Raw genomic sequence first — 20,990 nt, forward strand, 5'->3', positions numbered from 1 at the left:
TAGGTGACACTTCTTGGGAAAAAGTAATGATTTCTTGAGCCAAAAAATCACTTAAAAAAAAATCCTTCTCAAATTTGAGCTGTTAGCACCTTAGCTAGAAATTTCCTGTGCTACTTTTATAGATGCAATTGGTATTTTAGGGTGTTTTGCCCTCATTGTCAGCAAGTAGATTTATTAGTGCTGTGATGGTTATGAAGCCATGCAGGTTAAGCAGACAGAGCCCTTCCCTTTTGAATTTTAATATAGATTACCCAGGTTACACATACAATTAGTATAATGTGCAGTAGAAGTTGGAGGGTTATATCTAGAAACACAGAACTTAATTTTTATAGTGTAAAATGAGGTGTGCCTGGTAAATAGTAAGAATTTACTGATGGTTGTCTGGTAAGTTTAACTGTGCTGGCTAATTCATATTTGGAATCCCAGGACTTTTAAACATGCTTTATAGTGAATGCTTAAAAATGCTGTTAAAGAAGAAGCCTTATACTTTGTTGGTTATATGCTAGTTATGTACTAAGTATATATTTTCCTTGTGGAAGAAATAAAAGTTTAATTTTTTTCCAGAAAGAACCAGCTACTTCTAATTTTTACGATACCATTAATTCAGCCAACTAGCCACAGATGTGATAGAAGATCATGGAAATGATATAGTTACATGTCTTTTCAAAAATTAAATATATTAATTTTTTAAAGAAATAATTTGTAAAAAGATTGCTGCAGTATAGAAACATGACTTTTTTAAAGTAACATTGAGTTTTTGGCTATTTTTGTGTCTTGCTAACTTGAGCTCTAATGATATTTATGCTTCTTTGGTTTACAGGCACTGGGATGTCTACTCTATAAACTTTGTTTCTTCACTCTTCCTTTTGGTGAGAGTCAGGTTGCTATCTGTGATGGCAACTTCACCATCCCAGACAATTCTCGTTACTCCCGTAACATACATTGCTTAATAAGTAAGTATTTGGAAAAATGTGTGAAAATATTGTAGGATACTGTACTTAGGGCCTACTATTTACGTTCCTTTACTTAAATCTAGTCTTAATTTCATATATGAAAATTTTGTGAAACTATAGTAAAGAAAAAAAACATTTAAAAAAGTGTTTAAAAACTTACATAAGAGTGAAAGCAACCTAATTATTGATTAATATAGATGTTTTTAAGCCCCTGGGTAAGATTTAGTAGCACACACCAAGGGATAATGTCAGAAGGGCTAGTCTTCGAGAGGCCCTCGATTTCAAAAGAATACTTTAATTTTTCTTCCAACCTCCTTTGAGATTTTTTTCTTCCATTTTGGTAGGTACTGTAATTTAACTTTTTATATATCTACAAGGTAAAATTTATTAAAAAGATTTGAGGAGTGGGGAGGACCATCAGCTATTAAAATAAATTAGGAAGCTACAATATTTAAACAGCTCCTTTTAACATGGAGTGTGTCTAGCATTAAGTGTGTTGTATCTAGCATTTCTGCTTTGTTTTCTGCATTCAAGTACCCCTTGTTGTAGCCTCCAGCTCACTGGAATAGAAAAGAGAGAAATAGAAATATTCTGAGGTTTGTATGATGAAGATGGCAGTTCAACTTTCTCTGCCGTTTGTGGGCAAAAAATAAGGCTGGATCTCTATTTCATTCTTTATGCTAAAATTGCAGATAAATCAAAGATTTAAATATAAAAATAAAACAAACGTACTTGAAGAAAATAAGTGTGAAATTATTTATAAGAGTAGAATGTGGAATTTATAAGCTAGACATTTAATCCCAGGAACTATTATTAAAAAAAGATTAATCCATTGCCATATAACTTTAAACCATTAAAAGTTCCCCCAGACTCATGAACCCAAACTCATAAATTAGAAATATTTGTTACTCATTTGACAAATGTCTAAGTTTTATAATTTATGAAGCTTGTGTAAATCATAAAGAAAAGGGCAAAAATTCCAAAAAAGGTCAAAAATGACCAAAAGAAAAAAGGGAGCATAGAAGAAATCTAGTCTGACTTGTGATTTAATTTGCTTACAGTAGTAGGATCTTATTTTCTTGTGGTTAGGTTTTTCTTTTTTTCTCTGTGTGTATGTAATGTGGGAGTGGGGTGGGGTTATGTGTGTTTGTAATGTAAGATGGAAAAAAATACTACTGATAATTTTAGATCTAATTAGGCTCTAGTTAATCGATGCATTACAGTGTATTTTATGCTTCCCTTACTGTCAGTAAATGTGCTAATTTTAGTTTTTATCATTGCTAGTATAAATTTGATCGTGTATTATGTCTTTGAACTTATTTCTGAGAGCTAGGCAAAAATAACAAAAGGTTGAAAAAACATAAAAGCATTCAAGTCAATCTGAAATTACAATATTCCTAGTATTTTACCTCCTGTCAGAGGGCTTTATGGACTTTTAAAGTATTGTATTGAGTAGTAAAAGCTTAATAAAGTACAGATTTTAAAACCATAACTTACTTACCTATAATGTAATGTGTTTTAGAAAACATTTAGATTCTTTGCAATTTTTTTCTTTTTCTTTGTCTTCTTCAAGAGACAAGGTCTCATTCTGTGGCCCAGGACCTGCTGGAGTACAGTGGTGTGATCATAGCTTACTATACAAACTCCTGGCCTCAAGTGATCCTCCCACCTCAGCCTCCTGAGTAGCTGGAACTATGGGCATGTGCCACCATGCTGGGCTAATTTTTAAATTTTTGTAGAGATTGGGTTTTGCTGTATGCCCAGGCTGGTCTCAAACTCCTGGCCTTGAGCAGTCCTGCCACCACAGTCTCCCAAAGTGTTGGGATTACAGACATGAACCGCCATGTTTGGCCTGCCATTTTATTCTTTATATTTTTCAAATGTGGCCTTTTGTGTCTTTTGCCATTTTATTTCAGTGTCTCTGTGTTTATAATATGTAATTAGTGATTTATATTACTTTTAAATAAATCCTACATTCAGAAAAATCAGGAATTCCTAGCTTGGCTCATAGTTTTTGAATGTGAAACTTTTGTCAATTGAGTATTCATGCAATGTAGTTGTTTCCATATATTAACATAAAATAAAGCATAAGAAGATACACATCGTTTTAGTATTAGTTCCATTTGCATCCATTTTATAACACACAGAAATTTTGAAAATGAAATAGCCATAACAAATCTTTGTTAAAACTGTATGGTTTGTGGTTACCTAAGAATTTGAATATACTTTTCTTATTACTAATTTAGGTCAAGGGTAGTTACCATTATTTACTCTTCATAAACCTATTAATTTCTTCCTTCTTTCCTGGAGACTTTTCTTCTTAAAAGTAGTGGAGTCAAATATTTAGAACTTTTCTTAGCTTTTGTTAACTCTCCCAATAGACAAGTAATGGGGCCGACATGGGGGATGAGGAAAGAAGTACTTTCCAGATCCAGGAGTTGAAAAGAACTTAGAGAACCATTTAGAGGAGAATGGGAAGCATAACTAACAGGATTACTGAATAGTTATGAAGAATGTACTGAAAGCTGGCTGCCTCAGTTGTCTTTTGGCTCCTGTGTTGTAAGGTGATTAAAGAAGTACATTGCAGAGATTAAGAGCAAGACTTCTAGAGCCAAACAGCCTTGGATTGCATCTGCTCTGTCCCTGTTTGGTATGGAACATTGAGCACCTCCATTTATCTCAGTCTTCCCATTTCTAAAAGGGGCATTTAAAAAGTACCCACCTCTTAGGGTTATTGTGAGAATTAAATGAAAGCTGAAAAGTGCTTTTTAGTAAGAGATAGCCTTTAATACTATAGTCATTATTACTATAAAAACTAGCACTACAACTACTCGATATCAATATTACAATTCTTCATCTAACTTAATTTCTGATTTTCTGGATAGGGGCAGGACATGCTGTCAGACACTTACTAGAGCATACTTTCCCTGCAGAAATGTCTTTGGATGCTTTGAAGTGGAATTTGGTTTTATGGGTTAATGGTGGATCTACCAAAGGCTTACCATAAATTATCATATATTCCAGAATATACTGTTAAATATAACTACTAAGATTATTTTTCTTACCTCCTTATTTTGTGCAGTAAGGTAGTGATGAACACCAGGTAAAAGCTTTTTTTTTTTTTTTTTTTTTAAACTTTAGGGTCTTCTCACCTATTGCTTTATGGTTTCTTTATCTTTGCTCTTAAGAGCTCATCTATTGGGGCTAAATTTATTATTATTATTATTTATTTATTTTTTAAGACCATGTGTCACTCTGTTGTCCAGGCTGGAGAGCAATGGTGTGATCTTGGCTCACTACAACTTCTGCCTCCCAGTTTCAAGAGATTCTCCTGCCACAGCCTCCTGAGTAGCTGGGACTACAGGCCTATGCCACCATGCCTGGCTAATTTTTGTATTTTTAGTAGAGATGGGGTTTCACCATGTTGGTCAGGCTGGTCTTGAACTTCTGACCTCAGTGATCTGCCTGCCTCGGCCTCCCAAAGTGCTGGGACTATAGGCATGAGGCACTGCGCCCGGCCATGTATTTATTGACAGGATCTAGCTATGTTGCCCAGGCTGGTCTCAACCTTCTGGGCTCAGCTGATCCTCCTGAGTAACTGGTACTACACGCGTGAGCCACTGTGACTGGTTCGATTAGGGTTAAATTTATTTCAATACCCATATTGTGGGAAACCAGGAATTTGCTTGCTTGTTTTTACTACATTTAAATTTGTTATGGAAATTTAATAATCTCTACAAATACAGACAGAGCAGTGCAATAAATTTTCATGTACCTCATGAAAATACCTCACCCAACCTCACTGGTTATCAACGCATGGCCAATCTTGTTTCCTCTATAACCTCACCCACTCTCTTCTCCTATATTATTTTTGAAAAAAAAAATAGCTACTTAAAAGTACCTTTGAAATGAAAGATGAAGATACGGTTTCCTTGGAGCTTTTCAGTCACTGGCTCTGGGTTTCTACTTGTATAGAGAGGGCTCTGATCAGTAACTTTTCGGGGTAGTCACCAGGACTATTCCAAATATATTATCCTGGCATTATTTAGTGCCACTTAATGTTTTAGTTATGATTGAACATATTATCAGCTATTAAATTTAGTTTCATTTCAGCACCCGTATACTAAGGTATGTAGGACATATAGAGTAACATGTAAGTTTCTATAACAATGTCTGTAGGTTAACAGATAGAAATAATGTTGATGCATGAAATATTTATGGTTGGAAAATTGGAGTGGATGTTTCTCATTTCAGGGAAATTAAGGGTAATAACTTGAAGTTTGTGGGAGAGAAAAATGTGTCTTTATGGAGGCAAAACCAAACAAATTTTAAGCAGGAAAATTGTTTTGAGACTTCTATCCAAAGTAGTTTCTTTTTAAATTTGTTGAACTGTTAGATTAGAGATGGTGGCTTAACTTTATCTAGGCCCAGGCATGGATCCTTCGTTTTGTGTGACTTGAATGGTAACTACTTTAATTTTTGGCTTAGGTCCTTGACTAAACCATGGTATAACTTGGCTGCTGCAACAAGCAGCTCCTTTAGCTTCTATTTTTGTTGGAATGTGCAGGGATTTTGTGCTTTTCTATGCAATATTGGTATAGGCATAATTAAATCAATTGCCTCAGACCAGTGTGTACATCAATAGGAAATATTGTTGTAGTTTAGTCTTATACTACCTTCAGTGCTGAAGCTCTATTTTGTGTTCTTAGGTTGTGTTAGTAGTATTTGTGTCAATAGAAAGATTTACACTATTGAGTGAGCAGAGAAATATTATTTCTTCGTGGCTAAGTTTTAAAAAGTTGATTTTATATTTATAGTAGAATCAGATTCAGTGGTAATGGTCTTGTGATGATTCAGGTGATCATTTTAAGTTGAGTAAACAAGGGCGTATTCTAGCTTCTCTGCCTTTTTTGTTTTGTTTTTAAACCTGATCACATAATACTACTTTTAGGTGAACTGGACACATAGATTCCTTAATCCATTTCTTTTCCCCAAAAGCGTATTTTGTTAATAGATGATATGGTTTTATTGTCATGAAGTAGCAATTAATAAAACACTGAACTCGAGGTTTAATTATTTGCAGGAGAAAATGGCTTTAGAAAAGCTATAAAAATTGAAGGGTCAAATTCTTTCTTTCTTTTTTTTTTTTAAAGAGACAGGGTCTTTCTGTTGCCTATGCTGGATTGCAGTGGTGAGATCATAGCTCACTGCAGTCTTGAACTCCTAAGCCCAAGCCATCCTCTCACCCCAGCCTCCTAAGTAGCTGGGATTACAGGCAAGAGTCACCATGCCTGGCTGAAATTGTCCTTCTTGAATCAGTGTTTAGCTGTATTAAATGTGATACCTCTGCACTCTAGATTACATCCTTCAGTAATCCAGTGGTACATTTTGCAACCCATTCTCTTGAAGAGTTCAGTAAATTATATTATTTAACTTAAATGCTTAAAGATGCCTTATTGATTTTTTTTCCTTTTTTTTAAATTGCTGATAATATTCAATTTAGAAATATTCGGAGATAAAAATGTAGCCAAGTTCTACCTGTGGGTTTTAGGTATGATTATTCATCTTTTCATACTTTGAATTTAGAACCAAGTCAGAGATGGTCCACTGGAGCTCATCAGATAAAACTGTCAACTTTTTAGTAGTGGTAAAGCAGATTGCAGAATGAAATTTAGATATAAAGCCGAAGGAGCCTGTTCCTCTGTTCCCAACCCTCAAATTTATTAACATCCAGTCATAGGCAATGCTGGAAAACCTTAGACTTCTTCCACAGAGACAGGTTACTTACAAAATATGGTTTAGCAGAGAACATGTATGTTGTTAAAATAACCTGTTCTGAAAGAAAGATCATCAGAGATTGAGGGATGGAGGTGCTTCATTCTTTTTTCTAGTTTAACAATTTGACAAATCACTGTCTTTCCCATTGGGGAGAATGAGTTATAGTAGTAGATAGAGATCGTGGCACTACACTAGCACAGTGAGTTCAAACTTTTTGTAACTGTGATTCAATATATTAATAAAAAATACATTTTAGTTATGACCTGGTATACACACCACACACAGAATACACACACGTAAACTGAATCACATTTCATGAAATATTGCTTACATTTACCATATTAATGTACTCTAATATTTTCTGTTCTTCTTTATTAAAATAAATAGTAGTTCTGACCTTTTGAGTTGATTTTATGTCACATAAATGGAATCAGTACAGTTAGACTAAACTGGCTCCAGCAGATATATTCCCACATGAAAACATGACCCAGGGGAATTGGAGGTCCTTGTGTTTGCTTATAAGATAATATCAATTCTACCTGCAACCTAGCTACCTAATCATTAGAGGATATGCTGTGCTTAACTTGAGATACAGAAATACCTATACCCATATAGGTTAGGACACAAAATCTCAAATTTATTTTTTTCTCCCTCAGTGCTTCTCAACTGCTATGTATGAAAGAAAACAAAACAAGAAAAACAAGGAATGCCTGAACTATCATTTAATTCCTCTCTGAATACTTAAAAAGTTTTTCTTGGATTAAACCAGGCCGCAAAAGAAGTACATTCTTAAACCATACCCCTTTCTTTTACTGCATGGCATTTAGGCCACTAGTCCATACTGATAGCGTGTTTAAAACATGACCCTGTGTCACTCACTGCTATTCCTTAAGGATGTTGTTCACTTTGTGTGAGCTATCTTTAGAAAGACTCAACGGAGAATTTGCTCTCTAGCTTTCAGTGTCACGAATAGTGTTTTTCCTTAGCACCTGATTTGTTTTTGTATTAGATACACTGTGATTCATGTAATGGATCATGTTGCCCTGTTTATATTGACAGCTAAAAAATGGAGAGCAAATTTTGGGCCTGCATTTAAGACCAAATCATATGTAGTTTGTAACTGACCTCATTATCCTGTCCATCTCAACCCCCAAGCCATTATTTTTCCATTAGTTTTAATTTTCTTATATATTTAAAAAAATCTTAGTTTTGTGTGCCACTTCAAGTTCTTTATAGGACTAAATATGTATAATTAGCTATTGTTGAAATTAGATTTTAAAAGTCAAATAAATTTGTTAGAATAGAAAAATAGGACTATACGTTTGTGAATTAGGTAGGTTTCGTGTGATTTGTTTGGTTTTTAAAATTATATGAATAAGTAGTTATTGTTAACAGTATGTTTAAATTTATCCCCATTTTGTGTACTGTTGTTATGTTAAAAACATTTAATATCTGTTGGTATCAAGATAAATTTTATAGATTCCTCAAATCTTTTTTGGATTGAGTTTGAATATAAACTAGCAAATATTAGAATTAAAATGTTTTTAGTTATTTCAGTCTAGCAATGGTAAAAATTATAAAAAGCATCCATTTTATAAGTGATATATGTTAGCATTATAAATATATAAAATCAAGTTACATGCAGAGTTTTCGTATATTTTACACTGAGTTCAGAATCTCTCAAATAAATTATAACTTTCCACATAACTGTGTTTTTAGCCAAAATAAGTTTATCATGTCATTGAAGATGTATCACACATTCTGTATTCAAAATATTACTTAAATTTGAAGGGAAGATTTAATTCATTTTGATTTATAGTTTTATTTAACCCATTTACATACTTAGATCTCTCTATACATTATTTTATTAGCAAACTTAAGAATATCATCTAATTCTTTAAATTTTACATTTTAAGTAGTTTAAAAAGGATTTAAACATTATAACAACTTAGAGTTAATTAATGAAGCAGAGGTAGACTTTGAGATGTCTTAACAAAATCTTTTACTTATGGAATTGAGTATAAATGTCAACCTTGTGAAATTTAGAATTAAAAATTATCCAAGAAATGGAGTACTACCAAATGGTAGTGGTCATTTTGGTAGAAAAAAGATCAGGCATTTCAAGCAATGCTGTAAGGTTGTTTTGAAATCTGTTCATAAAAACCAGAAAACTCTGCCCATATTTCTGAGCATGATATGGATAACATGTTAAGATACAGAACTATGGTGAATGTTGTTAGCATCAATATGGGAAGAGAGCATGTTTTTGGAAAACGACAGTGCCAATCCATTACTACTTTGTTAGATTATAACATATACAATTTAGGCTTTTCTTAATGATTAAGGATCACTTAAAAATTAATACAGGTATTTTGGATAATAGTAATAATTATTTTGAATAGAATTACCTTGAAGGACCTTTTTACTATGGCCTTGGAACTTTCTTGAATAATTCCCCAGTGTTCACTAAACTCACTTTTTCTTTTGTGTCACTTTTTCAATAGAATAATCAAGTTTGTCATTCATACTTCTAGTGTAGAGCTGTTCTGTGATTGATCTACCCTTAGCTTGGGATAATGCTTTATTTATAAAATAGCAATTTCTGCATTTTCTGTAGGTATTAATAAAGTTTGCTAGAATCATCACTGATCTTAGAATGGAACAGAAAATACATATTTTTTATTCTTATAATGTGCCCCTAAGTAGTATAATGTGTGTTTCATAAAACTTCTTAACATTTTGATCTATTCTTGCAGGGTTCATGCTTGAACCAGATCCGGAACATAGACCTGATATATTTCAAGTGTCATATTTTGCATTTAAATTTGCCAAAAAGGATTGTCCAGTCTCCAACATCAATGTAAGTAGATTTTCAAGTAGGATATGAATTTAAAATTCATTTTATCTTATGTGAATATATTTACTTTCAAAGTTACTTTTTTTTTTGGTTGCTGTTGCTAAAACACAGAGTTTCTTGTTTCATGACAAGTGATCTGATTGTGTGTTTGATATTTGTGGTATAAAGCTTCAGTACCCAAACTATGCACTGAGATACCTTGGGGAGCTGCAGCAGACTCAGGCAGGATATTTTGCATTTTTGAGGAAAACACAGGGACATCTTTCTGACTTAGCACGAAACTAATTTTATTAAGTTATTTGGGCCTAACAATTTAATAAACAGGACTGTTAGTTTTTTTTTTCTTAGAAGTGTTGTAAACAATTACTGAGACACTGAGCACTCTGTTAACTGAGTAAGTTTGGGAAACTTTGGTATAAAGAGCACAGGCCTTGTTAAGTGGGAACTAAACAATGTGTACGCATAGATATAGACAGTGGAATAATAGACATTGGAAGTCAGAAAGGTGGGAAGTGGATGAAGGGTGAGAAGTTACCTAATGGGTACAATATACACTATTTGGGTGATGGTCATACTAAAAGCCCAGACTTCACCATTATGCAGTATATCCTTATAACAAAGCTGCACTTGTATCCCCTAAAACTACAAAAAAGTCTTTTTTAAAAAAGCACAGGCAGTGTAAATAGAGAGACCCAGATTCAGTTTTGTCCTTATCAGTGACTGACTTTGAATCTTTTGGTAAGTTACTTTAATGTCCATTTCTTTTTCTGTAAAACAAGGATAGTAATTATAAGGATTACATGTGAAACCCAGTGCCTAGTCCATGGAAGGTGCTCAGTTGGCAATAGTTAGTATTATTCAAAAGCTTTCAATTTTATTCACTGACTGTACAGTGCATTTAACTACTTTAGGTGAATCGTGTATGGCAAGTCTCTGCCAATCTTAATAAACGTTCTGCAGTCATCACTGATTATAAGCCATTCTTGACTTTGTAAAGATCATTCTGGCCTGACCTGTTTCTGTAGGGTTTCCTTTATGTGTAACTTAATCTACCCCACTAAGAAAAAAGAAGGAATGTGGTACCTTTCCTTTTTTTTTTTTTTTTTGAAGCCCTTGCCATATTGATGTACTCTTTTCTCTGTTGAAGCTGAAAGCTTTGCAGTTCTAAAAGTAGATAAGTAGACTCATTCGACATTTACTCAGCAAGTATTTATTGAGTACCTACAAAGAACTAAACATTGGGTATAGACAAATAAACAAGGCCTTCTGCCCTCATTTTCCAGGCCTTACATTCTGTGTCTTGAAAATTATCTGTAGTATGTAGAAACAACACTTAATTCTTATCCTTGGTGTTTGTTGCTTTTTCCAAAATGTAAAATAGTTATTGATTTACGAGTGTAATATAATCTTTCTTTTTACTCAAGATTTACCCAATTATAAATGGGTACAATGGTGTTCTTCTGCTTATTTTCCAAGCACATGAATTTGAAATCATTTCTGTGGCACATGAATATGAAATTGACACTTGTGTAACATGTAGTGATATTTGCAGATTAGATCTGACAAATACATGTGAATAATTTATAGGTATCTGATGTGAAAGTAATAGTGTCTCATAGTACTTTTAAAGTTCAATAATATATCCATAGCTTACAAAAACTTTCTGCAATTAAAATAAAAAACTAAAATGAGTCGTTTTATTTTTTTTCTTCCAAGAATTCTTCTATTCCTTCAGCTCTTCCTGAACCGATGACTGCTAGTGAAGCAGCTGCTAGGAAAAGCCAAATAAAAGCCAGGTAGGCAAAACTATGCTGAAATTGAAAAAGCATTAAAAAAAATGATAGGTCTTGTTTTTAATCCTAGCAAGTGTAATTGATTAAATATCATCTTCATCCACAAAAAATGTTGTGTTGCTTATTGTATGTGGTATAATTGAGATAGCAAATACAAAATAAGCTTTTAAAAATATTAGATAAGGAGTCTGGCATCATCTCACTGGAACTGTTCACTCTATGACAAGTGATTATTTAACTGATGATGTGACAGCGGGTCTTTTTTTTGGACAGGATTTGTCATTTTTATCACATAGCAACTCCAGTTTAGGAAATACTGTGTTTTGAGTTTATAGATGTTTATTTTTTTAATTTAAGGAAAGAAAAAAATAGCTCTTACAGGTAACTAGAATATATAGAATATGTATGTACTTTGTAGAATTTGTAATGAGTGGTTATAATACTTTTTAAGGCTGGTAAATATGTTTTCAATCTTATTTTTCAGAGTATTTATTATATTAATAATAAGTTTGAACTATATTATGTAAGTTAAGACTGAATCTGTTAATGATTGATTTTTCCCCCCCTCACACTTTTTTGAATTTAAAAGTTAATAAGCAGGATTATATCTTAGATTATCAGACAGGTATAATACTACATTTGGGGAGATTTCTTGGTCACAGCAATTTTGTATTGTATGCTATTTATGCAAAGTTTGTTTACACAATACAAAAATATATTTGTTCATATGCTTTTTAGATGCAAGATGTAGACAATTTAAACACAAAGAAAAAAAAGCAGTTTTTATTTCCAAGGAGTTCACATTCTAATTGACAAGTAAACGATTACAACCTGATAGATATTAGGCTACTTTGAGAGTGTGGAGGAGGGGAAAGACTGGGAACAGAGAAAACAGGAGCACATAAAGGATGCTTTCCCTGCGGATGGGAGTTGCTGCACTCTTCCTTGAATGATGAATAGTCAATCACCTGGAAGGGTGTGGAGTGAAATTATAGCAGGCAGGCAGTTTAGGCAAGAATGACTATTGTGAAACTACAAGACTAGGACAAAAGGGGACATATACAGGAGTAGTGGGAAATGAAGCTGGAGAGGTAGATAAATGCCAATCATGAACAACTTTGTTTATATATCATGCTGAGAAATTTGGACTTTGGCCTATAGGTCAGTTAATTTTCAACCTTCTAGTCAGTTCTACTCTTTGAGACTTGGTTGTGACTGTGTTGTAAATGATCTGTTACTTATAAATTGTTAAAATTTCATTTGTGAATGACTTATTTTAAAAAATGGTGTTACTTTAAAAATATCTTCATTCACTTGAATTTCAAAATGTTCTTTTGAGAAGAGGTGAAGGTGTAAAGTTATATCTAACTTGCAGGAATCCAGGTTGAACAGCAATTGGTCTTATCTATGACGTAGCTTTAATTAGCATCCACTGTTACAGTTGAGTGGTAATTATGAATTATTGTAGGATTTGTCAGTTGAATTTTATTGACTTCTGTTTTTTAAAATAATTAGTAAATAATTAAATCTTTGAGAAAGTAGGTGCAGATTTTTAAAAAAAAGCGTAAGTCAGCTGAACAAGAATGATGATTTGATTATTTTTTTCACCCTAATGCAAGTTATAGCTGTAGAGTTACAAGACAATGAAATAGTGCTATTAAAATTCACAGTGCTTATTTATAGTATGTTAAATCTGAACATTATGTATATTAAAAAATAAGGTTGATTGGTACTTATTGGTTACTAATATAAATTTACTCTTTATGAATATTAGTGAAAACTTGAAAAAATCTAAATGTATACAAAGCTTAATATTAAAAAATTTAGTTTTTTCCATGTAAAGAGCACATTTTGGGAGGAGAAATCATTTACTAGCAGTTTCATTACCCACGTTTTCAAAAAGCTCCTGTGGGTTTCTCAGCTGCCTTCAATCTGTGGTATTCTTTGCCTTCTTAAAAGGTCGCTCTCATCTCCCCGAACTTTGCATCTGCTCTTAGTATGGTTTAAGATGTGAAATTTATCTGACACATGTCTTAAAGATTGAGACACTGAGAATCACTGGCCTGGCAGATGGAAACATTGAAGGATTTTAAGCCGGAGAGTGTGAGTCTGAGTTCTAGGAAACATGTGATGATTTTGTTCAGGTGATGGCAAGGAGAAAAGAAGGGAAGCAGAAAAACAGCTCTGTGACTGTTGTAGTAGTGAAAATGAGACTGTACAGCAGTATTGATGCAATAATTACTGTTTTTAACTTCAGTCGATTTTGTATCTTCCCTATGCCTAATCTGCCCCGGCATTTTCTTCCCATTCCTTCACATAGAATGCCTGGTTTCTTTGTCACTGCCTAATAAAGTCAAACTTATTATGAAAATTTTAAACCCCAGTTTCTACCTGAAGCCTTCTGTAGCCAAATTAGGTTAAAAGTACAATTACATCTCCATAAATTCTTGACAGCACTAGCTTGGCACTGATGATTTTTACTATCTTATATTTATTACATTTCCACTAACATGTGCCCTGTCTTCATAGGTATGCTGTAAATTCTTTGAAGACAGGGTGTTATGCAGTGTTTTGCTGGATATCAGTAAATGTACAATACATATTACTGTATTGATAAAACAGAGACATCAGGGTGAACAAAGTATATAGACTTTTAATATGCTTCTTAGGGCTTTTGCTATGCCTACGTGGGTTGTGAATCTGTAAAGAGGGTTTAGACCAGCAACAAGGCAACGTCAGGTCTGGCCTGTACTAGCCATTTAATACAGAATGGATAGTTAAAGAGAGAGATTGTGTACAATATTTCCCCCAAATTACTTGAGCTTAGGGAGTATAGCATTGATTGTAATGCCACATCAATAATTTAATGTCAGTAAATACTTGATTATCATTAAAACAAGATATAATTGATTACATATATATACACCGATATATATATCGGTGTATATATATGTGTAATATCTGTATATATTTGGCCTATTAAATTTTCATGTCTTTTACCATCCCCATCCCATCTAGAGCTTAAGTGTTACTTTCAGAAAACAGCATACATATAATTCTAAGATCTTTTGATTCAGTGTCACTTTTTTTTGTTGTTCCTCTTGGAAAGATAGTTGTTAATAGGGCTCCCTCTTGTGGTACACACAGATATTGGGAAATAACTGGATCTGTGCACTTGTTGATAGATGCAAATGCAGCAGATGTGTGCTTCATGAATCATATATATGTAAAAATTTTAAGTATTCACTTGAAAATGTGTAAGAGGATTTAATAAAGATATTTTATTGTGAATCCTGTTGGAAAGTGAACATTTGGTCCTATTAACAAGTATTTGAGTTTTTGTACTTAATTTATAGAAAGCAAGTTGATAAATATATAAATATTTTACCTTTTTTGTTTTTTAAAAGCAAATGTTGGTGTCTTCTCAAATTATATTTATTGTCTCTTGATTTCAAAACTGTGTTTACTGCTTAACCACTCACATCTGGGGCCTAAACTAAGTCCTAGTGGGATAAATTTTATATACTTTCCATTCTGTGTTCTAAGTAAAGCAAAGTTAAAGATTCAAGAAGTTGAATGTGAGCAGGTGGCATCTGTTAAAAGTTTTGGCTTATTTTGTTTAACATGCCCTAGGCCACAGTCTTTTCTTTTTTTATGCCTTGGAGTCCAAGTAAAGGGAGATTATTCCTTGTTGTTTCTTATTTTTATTTCCCTGACAAGTTCAGAGAGTGGCTGTCAGTTTTGTCCAAAACCTTATGAAAAGGTTTCTGTTTATTTCCTTTCAGTATCATTTCATCTCCTTAAGAGCAATTTCTGGGACTATATTCCTTTTCTGCTGGTTTCAGTAGGAGATTATGAATGGTTGTGTACTGTTTTAAGGAAAATTGTTAGTTTTATTTATTTTTCTGTGTTTAGTAAACATTTAATACTTGAAAATGAGCCTTAGGAGAAAGATGAGGACTAATGAGATTATGAGTAATAGTTAAAATGCATCTGTTGAGTTGGATGCTTTATAGAATAAATAGTAAATTAGAAATAATCCCAGTATTTAGAATGAAATATATTCTTCTGTTGTAGAATAACAGATACCATTGGACCAACAGAAACCTCAATTGCACCAAGACAAAGACCAAAGGCCAACTCTGCTACTACTGCCACTCCCAGTGTGCTGACCATTCAAAGTTCAGCAACACCTGTTAAAGTCCTTGCTCCCGGTGAATTCGGTAACCATAGACCAAAAGGTAATAGAGCCCTGCCAACCTCATCCTCTTAAAGGTTAATGTTAATAAACCTTTTATGATTTGATTTCCTGACCTCAGGTGATCCTTAATATTGTAAAGCAGATAACATAATGCTTTCAGAAACTTTCTACTGATGTCTAATAAATTCAGTTGGTTTCTCAACTATTCAATTGTTGTAGGCAAAGGGAAGTTACTGGCAATATAAAAGTATGGTACAAAAAACTCACAATTTGCTTTGATACTATAAATACAAACTCTTATCCCTAGAGTCATCAACTAATAGGGTTTGAGGTTGGGAATAAAGTTCAACGGTATGGAAAAAGTCTATGTTATATGAGAAAGAAAGTTGAAACACTAGTCTTACAAAGTTTATGTCTTTGTATTGCACCTAGAGCCTTGGTGAAGGGCTATCTTGAACCATCTGTATGGACATTACAACATAAAAACTTACCTGATTTTGAGAAAAATTTACTCATCTAAAGTATCTCCTAAGCATTATGGTACAGCGTGGTACTTAAAAAAAATTTTTCCCCCTAAAGAAATGTCCGTAACATTCGAGTAAACTTATTTTTCTCAAGGATCTGGGAGTATAACCTGAAGACTCACCTTAAAGAAATCCTGTTTTGCACTTTATTTCATGATAAATCTGTCATGTTTTAATGTTAAAATGTTTTTAATGAGGATATTCTAATGGTTAAGAGTGTACGTTTTGAGTCTCACGAACCTGATTTGAGTCCTATTTCTCCCATTTTTTAGTAATATACCTTCTAAATGTACTAGTACCTATCTTAATAGGATTATTGGGAGGATTAAATGGCTGTTTAATGTGCTACCTGATACACGATATGCCTTTGATAAATGTTAACTATTAACTACTGTTGTTACTATCAAGTAAAGTATATGTTCAGGAAAGGTGATGTTTTTATTTTTTATTTATTTATTTTTTTGAGATGAAGTCTCACTCTTGTCCCCCAGGCTGGAGTGCAATAGCACGATCTCGGCTCACTGCAACCTCCGCCTCCTGGGTTCAAGCCATTCTCCTGCCTCAGTCTCCCAAGTAGCTGGGATTACAAGCGCCTGCCACGACACCCAGCTAATTTTTGTACTTTTAGTGGAGATGGGGTTTCACCGTGTTGGCAGGCTGGTCTCGAACTCAAAGGGAAGTGGGCTTTGCTCTGTATTGGATACTGTCAAGAAGAGGGCATATGAAGCTGGGTGCAGTGGCTCATGCTTGTAATCCCAGTACTTTGGGGGGCCAAGGCAGGTCAAATTGCTTGAGGCCAGGAGTTCAAGACCAGCCTGAGCAATGGCATGGTGGTGCGCACCTGTAGTCCCAGCTACTGGGGAGGCTGAGGTGCAGAGGATCCCTTGGACCCAGTAGATGGAGATTGCAGTGAGCCAAGATCGCACTGCTGCACACCAGCCTGGGCGACAGAATGAGACTCTGTCTCAAAAAAAAAAAAAAAAGAAAAAGAAAAAAAGCAAGAGGTGTTATGATATGTTTAGGTTTCTTAATATAAATTTTGTCTAGAAAGAAGGAAGCTAAAGCCTCAGTAGCTAAAGATGTTGAGACATTTTTGGGATTTGGACAATGTTCATGGTTTTGTCGCTGTCCAGACATGATTTTGGAGTGGTCTTATTTTGATCCATCAAAGTCATAGTGTCCTTGTCTAATGTATGAGATTATTCAACAGGAGAGCACCAAGACTTAGCTGTGATTGCCAGGCCTAATCCTGATGTCAGGGGCTGTGTTTCTCTTTCTTACATGCTTTCAGCTTAAGTTGGAAAAATGTTCCTCTTTTTCCCCCAATAAGTGCATTTTTTTTAACATTTCTTCACCGTTTAAAAATAATACAAAAATTAACACGTGAGTATTGTATTTTAAAATATTCGGATTATACAGTAGTATTCAGTGAAAATGTAAATGTCTCCCTCCATTTTCTTCCCAGAGTTAACCAGCAGCTGTTTACTGTTCATCTTCCCAGTCCTTTTTTATGTTTTTACATGTATATGTACAGATATAAATAATTCATGTTGTATTTAAAATAAATGGAGGCCGGGCATGGTGGCTCACTGCCTGTAATCCCAACACTTTGAGAGGCCCAGTTGGGTGGATCACTTGAGGCCAGGAGTTCGAGACCAGCCTGGCCAATATGGCAAAACCCCATCTCTACTAAAAGTACAAAAATTAGCTGGGTGTAGTGGCATATGCCTGTAATCCCAGCTACTTGGGAGGCTGAGGCACAAGAGTCACTTGAACCCAGGAGGTGGAGGTTGCAGTGAGCCAAGATCATGCCACTGCACTCCAGGCTGGGCAACAGAGCAAGACTCTGTCTCAAAAATAGTAAGTAAATAAAATAAAATAAATGGAGTCATACTATACATACGTATTAGTTCGTTTTCATGCTGCTGATAAAGACATTCCAGAAACTGGGGGAAAAAAAGAGGTTTAATTGGACTTGCATTTCCACATGGCTGGGGAGGCCTCAGAATCATGGCGGGTGGTGAAAGGCGCTTCTTACATGGCGGCAACAAGAGAAAATGAGGAGGAAGCAAAAGCAGAAACCCCTGATAAACCCGTCAGATCTCGTGAGACTTATTCACTATCACAAGAAAGACGCCCCCATGATTCAGTTACCTCCCCCTGGGTCCGTCCTACAACATGGGAATTCTGTGAGATACAATTCAAGTTGTGATTTGGGTGGGGACAAAGTCAAACCATATCATTCTACCCCTGACCCCTCCAAATCTCATGTCCTCACATTTCAAAACCAATCCTGCCTTCCCAACAGTCCTCCAAAGTCATAACTCATTTCAGCATTAACCCAAAAGTCCACAGTCCAAGGTCTCCTCTGAGACAGGGCAAGTCCCTTCCACTTATGAGTCTGTAAAATCAAAAGCAAGCTAGTTACTTCATAGATACAATGGGGATAAGGTATTGGGTAGATACAGCCGTTCCAAATGGGAGAAATTGGCCAAAACAAAGGGGTTACAGCGCCCATGCAAGTCTGAAATCCAGTGGAGTGGTCCAATTTAAAAGCTCCAAAATGATCTCCTATGACTCCAGGTCTCACATCCAGGTCATGCTGATGCAAAAGGTGGGTTCCCATGGTCTTGGGCAGCTCCTCCCCTGTGGCTTTGCAGAGTGCAGTGTATCTCCCGGTGGCTTTCATGGGCTGGCCGTTGAGTATCAGTAGCTTTTTCACGCGCATGTTGCAAGCTGTAGGTGGATCTACTATTCTGGGATCTGGAGGATGGTGGCCCTCTTCTCACAGCTCCACTAGGCAGTGCCCCAGTAGAGACTCTTTGTGGGGACTCTGACCCCACATTTCCCTTCTGCACTGCCCTAGCAGAGGTTCCCCATAAGGGCCCTGCCCCTGCGGCAAACTTTTGCTTGCGTATCCAGGCATTTCCATATATCTTCCAAAATCTAGGCCGAGGTTCCCAAACCTCACTTCTTGACTTCTGTGCATCCAGAGGCTCAACACCAAATGGAAGCTGCTAAGGGTTGGGGCTTCCACTCTCTGAAGCCACAGCCTGAGCTCTACGTTGCCCCTTTGTGATTTCTTTTTTAACCTATAAGTTACTTAGGGGGCTGTTGTTCTTAAATTTTCAAGGAGATAAAATATACTAAAGGCTGGAAGGATAGAGGGAAGTGAGGGGTAGGGAGAGATTTACTGAAGGATATAAAATTTTAGCTAGATAGGAAGAACAAATCCTAGCATTCTATACCACTGTAGAATGACTAGTTAACAATATTTTGTATAATTTCAAATAGGTAGAAAGAGGATATTGAGTGTTCCCAACACACACAAAAAAATGACAATGCTTGCAGTGACCATTTTGCTAATTATCCTGATCTGATCACTATGCAAAATATGTATCAAAACATCAATATGTACTCCATGAATATGTACAATTATTATTTGCCAATTAAAAAATAAAAAATTTCAAGGTGAATGATTTTTGAGTAGTTATTTTAGTACTCTTTCAACTGGAAAGAAATACACTTAAAAGGCTAATGATGGTTGTATCTATGTGGTGGAATTGTGATTTTTATTTTTTAACTTACATTTTTATAAGTATTTTCGAGGATAATTAAAATGAACATGCATTTCCTTATAATTAGAAAAGTTAGAAGTAGTTATAAAACTATTTTCATAAAGCTGTTGTACTTAGGTCTGAGGACGTTTGAGGATACTAACATTGATGAAAAAAGAACCCTTCTCTCCCTCCTTGCACTCTCTCCCCACTCTTTTTATCCTCTAGGATTGAACAGTTGCATTTGAATGTAGGGTAAGTTTATTAGAGGAGAATATAGAAATTATGGTGTATTAGTGTATTGCATTAAGTGTATATCTTACTTTTTAGTTAATTTTTAAAGTTTATTCATAGGATTTGCCTAGGGTATAATTTATGGAGCTTATAAATAAATATCCATTTAGGAGACAGTGTTAATAGATCCATTACAGTGAGCATTTATTAATCATCTTTTGTATAAAAGGTTTTTTGGGACTCTTAACAGGTGAGTAAGTCATCATCTCTTCCCTCAGGGTCCCTGGTTAGGAAACAGCCATGTAAGTCATTAACATGTGCAAGACAGACTGAAATGTAATAAACTGAGTGGAAGTGCTAGATGAAGGAACAAGGAAGAGAGGTTTGAGCTAAACTTTAAAGAATAAGAATTTCACTAGGTGGAAAATGGCATTCTAGACAGAGAATTATATTGGTACTAATACATACGCATGATAGTACGTGATATTGTTGAGCAGTGTAGAACAAACTAACATGGATGTTGTGTTCATGGAGAGCCGAAGTATGAAACATGAAGTGTTTCTAAGATGTTGACTTGTTCAGAGTTGTAGACGACAAAATTAAGCTTCTTCGGTACTTATAATTAAAGTAAATCCCTATAAACTCTATGCATATGGAAGTTTTTGTGTTATAAATAAGGATATAAATGCCTTAAATTATTATTGAAATGAGCATGTTGAAATCCAGCTTTTTAATTGAAATCATTAGTATGTTAATGTAAGTGTTTGGACCTGTCTTTAGGGGCACTAAGACCTGGAAATGGCCCTGAAATTTTATTGGGTCAGGGACCTCCTCAGCAGCCGCCACAGCAGCATAGAGTACTCCAGCAACTACAGCAGGGAGATTGGAGATTACAGCAACTCCATTTACAGCATCGTCATCCTCACCAGCAGCAGCAGCAGCAGCAGCAGCAGCAACAGCAACAGCAGCAGCAGCAGCAGCAGCAGCACCACCACCACCACCACCACCACCACCTACTTCAAGATGCTTATACGCAGCAGGTAATTTTTTTGTTTCTTTAGATATGGAAGTAGTGTGAAATTGATGCAGCAAA

At 34.9% G+C, this 20,990-nt stretch overlaps 1 protein-coding gene across 3 annotated transcripts in view; it reads left to right on the top strand.

Annotated features, from left to right (window-relative positions):
* Nucleotides 1-20,990, top strand: part of BMP2K (BMP2 inducible kinase) — a 143,703-nt gene that overhangs the window by 77,097 nt on the left and 45,616 nt on the right. For all 3 annotated transcript variants that reach the window (XM_019025578.4, XM_055385136.2, XM_063705354.1), the window contains exons 7-11: nucleotides 821-953; nucleotides 9,488-9,591; nucleotides 11,305-11,384; nucleotides 15,459-15,622; nucleotides 20,678-20,937. In XM_019025578.4, the coding sequence (XP_018881123.4) occupies nucleotides 821-953; nucleotides 9,488-9,591; nucleotides 11,305-11,384; nucleotides 15,459-15,622; nucleotides 20,678-20,937 (741 nt within the window). The remainder of the gene's footprint in view (nucleotides 1-820; nucleotides 954-9,487; nucleotides 9,592-11,304; nucleotides 11,385-15,458; nucleotides 15,623-20,677; nucleotides 20,938-20,990) is intronic.

This window comes from Gorilla gorilla, chromosome 3 (genome assembly GCF_029281585.2).
Source record: "Gorilla gorilla gorilla isolate KB3781 chromosome 3, NHGRI_mGorGor1-v2.1_pri, whole genome shotgun sequence".
In the NCBI taxonomy this organism is placed as follows: Eukaryota; Metazoa; Chordata; class Mammalia; order Primates; family Hominidae; genus Gorilla; species Gorilla gorilla.